This window comes from Micromesistius poutassou (assembly GCF_964030765.1).
Source record: "Micromesistius poutassou genome assembly, contig: SCAFFOLD_6371, whole genome shotgun sequence".
NCBI lineage: Eukaryota > Metazoa > Chordata > Actinopteri > Gadiformes > Gadidae > Micromesistius > Micromesistius poutassou.
This window is the reverse complement of record NW_028180133.1, coordinates 1-10,512: the sequence shown is the minus strand read 5'-3', so window position 1 is coordinate 10,512 and position 10,512 is coordinate 1. Positions and strand designations below refer to the sequence as shown.

At 48.0% G+C, this 10,512-nt stretch overlaps 1 protein-coding gene across 1 annotated transcript; it reads left to right on the top strand.

Moving 5' to 3' along the window:
• Positions 1 to 272: 272 nt before the first annotated feature.
• Positions 273 to 10,498, top strand: LOC311371106 (plasma membrane calcium-transporting ATPase 1-like; the record flags this gene model as incomplete). Its single annotated transcript, XM_084489336.1, has 8 exons — positions 273 to 544; positions 1,783 to 2,040; positions 2,475 to 2,600; positions 4,405 to 4,563; positions 7,125 to 7,163; positions 8,988 to 9,143; positions 9,256 to 9,470; positions 9,801 to 10,498. Coding segments are annotated over 8 exons (1,546 nt in total), but the record flags the coding sequence as incomplete, so codon positions are not given.
• Between the last annotated feature and the right edge of the window lie 14 nt (positions 10,499 to 10,512).

The following is a 10,512-nucleotide window of genomic DNA, read 5'->3' as shown; positions in this document are numbered from 1 at the left end:
CCACAAACGTTTGTTGACAATGTAAGGAATGCTGGGGAAATGACTAAACAATTTGTAGAATGTGTGGTCATGGTTTCAGAAAAAAGGCATGGACACATCACTGATGTAACGGCTCGCTGACCTTTTGAATTGGATAGATTGTTTTCTTGAGGGAACAAGAGACCCTTTTGCTTATTAAAATGGGATTCACCAATGGCCAGTTTGAGTTTTGTTCGAGACTAGTTATTTTTAGGAGCGTATCTGAATTGGGTTTGACTTGTGAAGTGATCCAGTTCATTGTTCATCTCACCCTCACCCCGTATTTTTTCTCCTTCTCTCCCCTCTCTCCTTTCTCCTCTCCTTCCAGGTCTTAGCGGACAACCTGCAGACATCGAGAAACGGAAAACTGTGTTTGGGGAGAATCTAATACCTCCTAAAAAGCCAAAAACCTTCCTTCAGTTAGTATGGGAAGCATTACAAGACGTTACGCTGATCATTCTCGAGGTGGCGGCCATAGTTTCGTTAGGCCTTTCTTTTTACCAACCTGAAGATGCGGATAGAACCAGTGAGTATCCTGTTGTTTCTCCCTCTCCTAACCCACTGTGATGCTGCTGTTATTCTGCATTAGTTGAAGTTCTAGTCTAACATTTCAACTAGTTTGAAGTTTAAAAAAACCTGGACATATCTGTGGTCAATGCTGATTGTTAACGATTTCAATAATGTTCAATCAATGAAATCACATCCTATAACAGATATATTGTACAAATAAAAAGGGCTGGCCAGCACGTGTACCAACGTCACTCCCATTCACCCCGAATCACTGGGAGGGCTCCATCTCACACTTTGTAAGGTCTGCAGCCACCGGGTTGGAGAAGAGAAAAGCTCTTCTCCCAGTGAGCTAATGAGAATTGATGTCTTCCAGTTTAGGCCCTGTCAGACCTCCCCAGCATGGGGTGCTCTGAAGCCATTGCTATTAAGGTTCAGAGGCAGGTGGAGCAGGGGGGCGTTGTCAGCATAGCGGAGAGGCCCCATGCTTTTTAATGATCAAATCCGTCCCGTTTCAACAGGGATTCTGTAAGGAACTAAACAGGGATAAGGGAGATGAGGATGAGAAAGTAGAGGAAGAGGCAGGGCCTCGCAGTCAACTGCTATAAGCATCATAAAACATGGCCTGTGTTCGATTCGGCTCCCTCGTGCCCAATATAGTGCACTACAGAACATGGGGCATCAGCGTTTTGTAGTTTAATGTCCAAAATCTTGAGCGTACAGATCTTGTCCCCTATATAGTGCAGTACTTGATAAGCTCTTCTTTGGATGAACTGGATTTTGTTTTGTCCCAAAACGCAAATGTACCATGATGGGTACACAATGCACCGTGAAAGAAGTGCACAACTGGCCTACTGCTCATTTCCACACCGTATCCCATAATACATAGCAGTTTTCGTGGTCGTCACGAAAACTGCTATGTGCCTACTGCTCAGTTCAGCCCCTGCACGAACCATTTCCACACCGTATCCCATAATACATAGCAGTTTTCGTGGTCGTCACATTCGTCCAATAGAGATGGTCCGGCGTGTCAGAGTTCTTCAGGGGAATGAGCTGTCAGGGGGTGATGTCTAACATGGGTTGTGTTGATACACGTCATTAGTGACGTCATTAGTGTCCGAAATCGCCCTGATTGAAAAATTCAACACATCAAGTGAACTCAAAGCACGGCTCAAATGACGAGGTCGAGTTCCGTGCCGGCGATGAGAAGGATCCTTTTTGAACCCACTTTCCCCGCCCCCCCCCACACGCTAACAGATTGTGGGAAGGCCGCCGGCGGCATTGAGGACGAGGGTGAGGCGGAGGCGGGCTGGATTGAGGGCGCGGCCATCCTGCTATCGGTCGTCTGCGTGGTGCTGGTAACGGCCTTCAACGACTGGAGCAAAGAGAAGCAGTTCCGTGGGCTGCAGAGCCGCATTGAGCAGGAGCAGAAGTTCACTGTGGTCCGTGGAGGACAGGTCATCCAGATCCCCGTGGCTGAGATCGTGGTCGGGGACGTGGCACAGGTCAAATACGGTACGCCGACGCTCTCCCGAGGGTTTCCTGTTGCCAAACGTGACTGACCTGTTTTTAGATATTTCAGTTATTGTACAAGTGCTGGACATAGATATGCACTAACTTCCATTTTTTAGGAAATTAACACGTTTTGGCATGAGGTTCGGTGCAAGAACAGCCCGAGACAAGTGAGACGGATCACAAGTAATATAATACAACTGTTTAAATGACTAGCAATAATATTGGCGTCTAACCAGAAGTCAAAATACAGCCTCAAGCGAGGTAGGCAGTAAAGTGCGATATAGAAGTCAGAAGTGCACCACAAACGTTTGTTGACAATGTAAGGAATTCTGGGGAAATGACTAAACAATTTGGTAAGAGGATGGAGAAGCCTTTGAGCGTTCCCCGGTGGCAGTGTGTAACCCGGAGGCCGTGTGGTCCGCTGTGTGTCGCAGGAGACCTGCTGCCTGCGGACGGCGTCCTCATCCAAGGGAATGACCTCAAGATCGATGAGAGCTCCCTCACCGGGGAGTCGGACCATGTCAAGAAAACACAGACGAAAGATCCCATGCTGTTGTCGGGTGAGTTTCTGGCCTATTTAACAACACTTTGAAATCCTCCAAAGTTTCACCCAACTTGATGGTCAAAAGAAAAAGCACACTATCATTGGTGTTTTTTGTCACATTTGAGTGCGGCTGAACCAGATATGCTCATTGCTGCTTTGTGACAGATTATAAAATTGGCAATTTATGATACACTTATTTAATCAAATCAACAGATTCACTGAGATCTGTAATAAGGAAAGGTTCTATAACAGCCTACGCAAGGTCCAGGTTTTAATGTATGCTGATGGGAAGTTTCTCAAGCATAAGTGACCCTTCACATTGTGTGTCAGCTCCAAGTGATGCTGTCCATACATAAACACATACATGATGGTAACGCACTAGACCAAACCATCATTTGGAGACATGAACTCCTGTTAAGTCTGTGTTTCGGTCAGCCTTTTGTGCACTTTCAATTCTCCCTCTTCACAGGCCTCTGGTCTGCTGTCACAGGGGAAGGTTTTCTGCTTGTTGGTTCCTAATCTGTTCCACCAACAGTCGGTCCTTGGATTCAAATAGCTTTTTGTTTAGTTTTTCTCCTTTTCTTTCATCGCCTGTTTTCCTCCAGGGAGTACGCAGCAAATCTAAAGGAGCACTCCATGTTTTAGTTTCACTCATTTCTCTCTTGCCATGCAACCAGGAGGGACACGGTGCATGTGAATCATATCCCCCCCCACCTGTTTCCCCTCCCCCTGGCTCTGACTCCTCTCCTCCTCCTCCTCCTCCTCCTCCTCAACCAAGTCCCTGAAGAAAGATGGAAGGAAAAGCATCCTCTAATTAAGGGACACTCTCGGCTACTCTCGCTACCTCTTCCTTTTCATTCACTCTCACTCTTTATCTGTCTCTCTCACTCTTTGTTTCTCTCTCTCTATCTTACACTACTGGTTCCTAAACATTTTGTATATTCTAACCCTAACCTGCTACCTTTTCTCTGAAACCTTATGTTGTCCTCTGCTATCTCTCGGACGCTCTCTCTCACTCTCCCTCTCTCACTCTCCCTCTCTCTCAATCTCTTACTTTCTTACTTTTACTGATGCCTCCTGTTTTCCCAGTTATCTTTCTCTTTCTCTCTCTTGCGTTCTCTCACTTCCATTCCTAGATCCTATACGTTTTGTCTACGTGTTCTCATGTTTCTGTTTTATTTTAATTCTACGGCCAGATGGAGCACAAATGGATATTTAACATTCAGATATTTAACTCCAGGGACGAGACAATCCTCCATTAATTCAGTGCCGCCATTAATCTGCCCTCCAACGGCGTCCGGGGGTCTGGCGATGAAAGGCTGCTGATGAAAGGTCCGCCGCGTGTTTGCTTCAAAAACACGCAGCCTCCTCTCGTCTTTTGATTCTCCGGGCGCGCTGCTCCTTTGTGTTCGCTCTCCGCTGCCCAAGAGCCACTATTTATTTTTCCACTCCTTGCATGCTGGCCTACTGCTCAGTTCAGCCCCTGCACGAACCAAGTTCAGCAACACACATACACTCACACTCACACTCACACACACACACTAGGGAAACGCTTTAAACGGGCGGCAAATGAAACAAGACCAAACATTATTGTAAGTCGTTTTTATTTTCCCTAACTTTTTTGGGCGCGGGGGCTGCAGTCAGTGCAAGACGGCGTGAAGTGTAACAGGCAATGTGGTTTAAAGGGCTTAGAGTGAAACGCTGAGGGGAACATCGGGACTCGTACGGTGGAGTGGAGAAACAGCCGCTGAACAGGCTAGTAGCATTGACTCACAAGTGTGTGTGTGTGTGTGTGTGTGTGTGTGTGTGTGTGTCCGCAGGCACCCACGTCATGGAGGGCTCAGGGAAAATGCTGGTCACGGCCGTGGGCGTCAACTCCCAGACCGGAATCATCTTCACACTGTTGGGAGCCAACGAGGACGACGAGGACGACGAGGAGGAGAAGAAGAAGAAGGAGGAGAAGAAGAAACAGAGGAAAAGTATGTGAGACACACACACACGAGCAGTCACATGCACACACGAGCAGTCACACACACACACACACACACACACACACACACACACACACACACGAGCAGTCACACACACACACACACACATACAAGCAGTCCCACACACGCAGTGACACAAGTCACACACACACACACTGATGCGCAGTCGCACACACACACACACACACACACACACACACACACACACACACACACACACACACACACACAGTCACCCACTCAGACACAGATACACACACAGCCACACACACACACATCCATACACATAGACAAAAACACACATGCACACAAAAGCAGTCACATACAGAGAGAGACACACACAGTTACAGACATACGTAGTCACACACACTTCTCTTCCCATCTCTTTTCCACATTATCATTTCAGACCTGTATTGATTGGTCGGCCGTTTAAACCAACTGCCGCCCCCCCTCTGGGCCAGAAGGCTTTTGTTGCCAAAAGCCTTTTGAACGAAGGCTTGGCACTGAGAGAGAGAGAGAGAGAGACGCTGGAGGTAGAAAAAGCTGAGGCTGTGCAGGAACCAGCGGCCACCGATGGCAGCAACACAGCTACCAGGGAACGGGTGGGGGCCGCAGGGAGCTGAGCAAGGAAGGAACACACATCTCTCTGTCTCTCCTTCTCTCTCTCACTCCCTAGCGTCGGGGTTCTCAGCCCTAGCCTCTAGTTATTTCAGGATGTCAAAGGGAGATGGAGCGCTGGTTTGTTTTGATGCCTCCTGTACGGTGGCCGAGAAGGGTCACAACACATGCAAACGCCACACCTGCATATACAGAAAACACCTGCAAATTCAGAAAACACTTTCATCGATTACACAACACGTGCGCTGCAAATTCCAAAACACATGCATATTCAGAAAACACCTGCAAATTCAGAAAAACACCTGCAAACTCAGAAAACACCTGCATTGATTTCACAACACATGCGTTGCACATATTCACAACACGAGCAAATAGGGAAACAAACTGCAAGTAATGACAACGAAAATGTTTCCGGGGGGACCATAATCAGTGACGGACCCATATCCGGTTGGCGGTTCTATTCAATTACGAACGTCGTCATTGGATTGTGCTACAAGAGGTACGTGTTTCTCTTTTATTATGACAGACTTATCGATGTGCTCTGATAACAACGATTATCTGCATGGACTAATACGTTATGGGGACAATGACTTAATATGTTGAAAACACACAAAACCACTTACGTTATCAGAGCACATCGAAAAGTCGGTCATAAAAAAGAAACACGTACCTATTGTAGCACAATCCAATCATAGATATATATACTGACTAGATATCATAGATATATATACTGACTAGATATCGCCTGAGCTGCGCTGTTCAGTGGAACATATACGTCAATGCCGCCGCCATCTTGCGGCGGGGTAACCACCTACCTGAATGAATGAATGTCGATGGGACAGAAGTCCTTTCCCAGTCAAAATCACTCTAAAACACTTTTTTTTTAGGAAATCTTCAATCGGGTCGGGTCAAACGTGTGTTTGTGGTAATGCTAGTAAAAATATATATATATATATATTTTTTTTTACTATCATTACATTACATTATCATTATGTCAGAAACCAACCTTAAAATAAGGCGTTTTAGAGTGATTTAGACCGCGAACGGACCTCTGCCCCATCGTCATTCATTCAGGTGGGTGGTTACCCCACGGCATTGTTGACGCATGCTTAGAAGCCGAATGCGATATCTAGTCGGTAGCTGTGTTCGAAATCCTTCCCTATTCCCTCACTCACTATTCCCTATATAGTGTTTATGATATAGTGAACTATATAGGGAACGAACAAACGAGAATTCGGACACACTACAAAATGGCGAGCACCCTATATAGTGCACTATATCCGTGATAGGGAACGATTTCAAACACAGCTAGTATATACAGTATATCTATGCAATCCAATGACTGAAGACGTTCGTAATTGAATAGAACCGCCAACCGGATATGGGTCCGTTACTGATTATGGTCCCCCTGGAAACATTTCCGTTGTCATTACTTGCAGTTTGTTTCCCTATTTGCTCGTGTTGTGAATATTTGCAACGCATGTGTTGTGAAATCAATGCAGGTGTTTTCTGAGTTTGCAGGTGTTTTTCTGAATTTGCAGGTGTTTTCTGAATATGCATGCGTTTTGGAATTTGCAGCGCACGTGTTGTGTAATCGATGAGTGTTATCGAAGTGTTTTCTGAATTTGCAGGTGTTTTCTGTATATGCAGGTGTTGTGGCATTTGCATGTGTTGTGACCCTTCTCGGCCACCGTACTCCTGCCCGTCCGGGAGCAGGGATAGGCTGCAGCCACGGCGGGAGGCTGTGGGACCGATATGTGCCAGCATGTCTGAGATAACGGCTCCTTTATGACAGCCAGGTGGTGGGCTGAGTGGTTGTGTGTGCCTGCATGCAGGGCGACATGCGGTATCGCTCTCCCCTCAAATCAAAGCGGAGGTTTCCATAATGATCTGCTCTGACTACGTTCCCTGCGTGTTCCTTCGCTCCACAGACAAGAAGCAGGAAGGCGCCGCGGAGAACCGCAAGAAAGGTGAGTAAGATGCTAACACGGACACACACGCACACGGCAGCATGCCTAATTGCCTGGCGGCTTAGTGCCTGCTTAGATCCTTTAAGCCTTGTGTGTAAATAGTGTTTCCTTCGCACTACCGTCACCACCTTCCGCGTACATATGTCCCCACGTCCCCGGGAGACTCCGCGGGCCCCCGGGCACGTCTACGGCCGACTGCACGCCCCCCCCCCCCCCCCCCCCCCAGGTGTGGCCCAATCCAGTGACCGCGATGAGAACATTAAAGCCCCGTGTAACAATCCCACCGTGGCAGAACATCTGCTTTACTAAGCCACGCCCCCAGGGGGTCATTAATGGAGAGTGTCATGAAGAACGGGGTGATATCTCAGGGTTGGGGTTCCAGCGTGGTGGTTGGCTGCGTCCCCCCTGGGCCGCCGCCGCCCCCCCTCCCTCGCTCCTCCCTCCTCATCTGCAGTCAGCTGGGCGGGGCCTCAGAACGCGGCTCCGGCCCGGCCCTCCGGGGCCTGGATCGGCGAGCCCTAATCCTTCAGACTGAGATTACACAGAGCATACAGCAGCTAGTATTACGTCTGAGGGACATGCGCAGCACACACACACACACACACACACACACACACACACACACACACACACACACACACACACACACACACACACACACACACATCCTTTCAGTAAACTGAGCTTAATAGAGATATGGAAGTCATGTCGGCTCTGTGGTGACTCTCCCGTGGAGACCACATGGAGCTGTGGCGGTCTGCATGCCTCACGCTGTCATGTCACACGAACGGCTCCCGCTGATTGGTCGGTTGGATTTGGCTGAATCTCTCTTTCTCTCTTTTTCTCTCTCTCTCTGTCTCTCAAAATCAGTTTCTGCTGAAGATGGATGCTAGATTTAAGTCTTCATGGGTGTTTCTAACGACAACCACAGACATAAATTCCAATGTCTTGGAATCTGAAGCATTGGTGCTGTCCGTTCTCCATTTTGGCACATAGTTATTACTATTCCACTTGCTTCAGAGAATAAACCGTGTGTAGTTTCTTTAATGGGCGTACTGTACTCAGCAGTGGCTGGTTTATTGAATCACTCTGAGGGGATGGCTGTGGGCTACCCACAGTGCAAACCTGTTGTTTCTTTGACAAAGGTGTCCCGTTTTCATTATTGTAATTGCTAGTCTGCGCATTTACTTAGTATTTACCTAAGAAAGCAGTGTGGAAGAATTCCTCAAATACACCCGCTTTGTATTTGAATATCTGCGCTGTAACCTTTCCTTGTTTACTCAGCGGAGCCCTCTGTGGCCCACAGACAGCTCACACAGAGACCAGTCTGCCGAGCTTTTCTTTTGTTGCTGTGATCTTTTTTTAAAGGGTCTCGCACAAACACAGCCAGCCCGCGGTGCTTGTATTTGTTATGTTTCTCTCTTTCAACCGTTGGAATTGGAACCAAAAATGTCTCACTTCTTCCAAGGAAGCAAACAGGAGAAAAGGCCAATCGTCTTCCACAATACATATGCACCGTATTCGCAAATCGGTTCCCTGTTTGACATTTTATCTCAATTAACTACTTTCATATTGTGTGTGTGTGTGTGTGTGTGTGTGTATGTCTATATATGTGCATTTTATTTATATAATAATATTATATAAATATGTGTGGTACAAATCCACTGCAGAGTTCCAAAAGGGTCAGCTGCCTCACACTCAAATGACACCTTACAGAGACTGAGAAAAGGATTCACATGCAAGGTCAATACACAGACATGATTGTGTACCATGGGAGTGCCTGGGAAGTGGTTCAGCAGCATTTCTCTGCTTCGTTGGTGCTAGCCAAGGCGCAGGACGGCGCTGCCATGGAGATGCAGCCGCTGAACAGCGACGAGGGCGGCGACGCCGAAGAGAAGAAGAAGGCCGGCCCGCCCAAGAAGGAGAAGTCTGTCCTGCAGGGCAAGCTGACCAAGCTGGCCGTCCAGATCGGCAAAGCAGGTCAGTACACGGCGGCAGTGCGGCCTTTCTGCCCCAGCAGCCCCTGGGAGAAGCTCTGTCTCTAGTTTGTTACATCTCAGTCCCCGGTCTTCATCCTGGTTCCGTTCCCCAGGTCTGGTCATGTCGGCCATCACCGTCCTGATCCTGGTCGCCCTGTTCGCCGTGGACACCTTCTGGGTGCAGAACCTGCCCTGGGTCAAGGACTGCACGCCCATATACGTCCAGTTCTTCGTCAAGTTCTTCATCATCGGCGTTACCGTCCTGGTGGTGGCCGTTCCCGAGGGACTCCCCCTGGCCGTCACCATCTCCCTGGCCTACTCCGTCAAGGTAAGCACCGACTGGATTACGCTTCAGCGGTTAAAGCGAGCCCGTTACACTGAGGCTAATGCTAAGTTACAGTTTGTCCTCACAAAGCTTTTAGTTAGTTAGTTAGAGATAACTGATATATTTTTCTTTTTAGTTTTTCAAGCTTAATCTTTCCTTACCAACGCCATTCATTATTTTCCACTCATTTTAGACGTCAATGCTAATTCTTAGGCTTTCTCCACGAATGCACATTTTTTCCCCCTCATTCTATTTTTTCCCCCATTCTATCTTTCTCCCACCAAACGTCCATTTTGCCCTGCTAACCCCGCCTCTCTCGGCCCGACTCCACAGAAAATGATGAAGGACAACAACCTGGTGCGGCACCTGGACGCGTGCGAGACCATGGGCAACGCCACGGCCATCTGCTCGGACAAGACGGGCACGCTCACCATGAACCGCATGACGGTGGTGCAGGCCTACCTCGCCGACAAGCACTTCCGGAAGGTCCCCGAGCCGGACAAGCTGCCCCCCGCCACGCTGGACATCCTGGTGCTCGGTATCGGGGTCAACTGCGCCTACACCACTAAGATCATGGTGAGTCTGGCTAAAACCCGCACTGAGGTCAGCTCCGTAGTGCAGCGAGTGGCTGTGTGCCTATACGGTGTGGGCTAGTTAGTTTGTGTTTTGGTGACTTGTTATTCTTTTTCATTTATTTTTTAACCTACAAATTCGTAATCAACCAATATATCGGTCGATATTTGCGTTTTTTTACGTGTATCAGCATTGGCCGTTTTCTTTGGCCGATCCATGTGAACGCACCCGCCCGTGACAGGGAAAAATGTTGCGCCATCAATCAAATCTTGCCGCAGGTTTGTGCCGCGACAAATTTCACTCGATACACGTCTCTACGTTGACTTTGTATTGAAACGTGTCGCGCCACGACGTTTGGTGTGAACACACAGTTAGGCTGACGAAAAAAAATCGGTATCGGCCCTAAAAAATCCATATCGGTTGATCTCTACTACAAATTACTCCACTCACTTTCACCCAAGTATATCAGCGG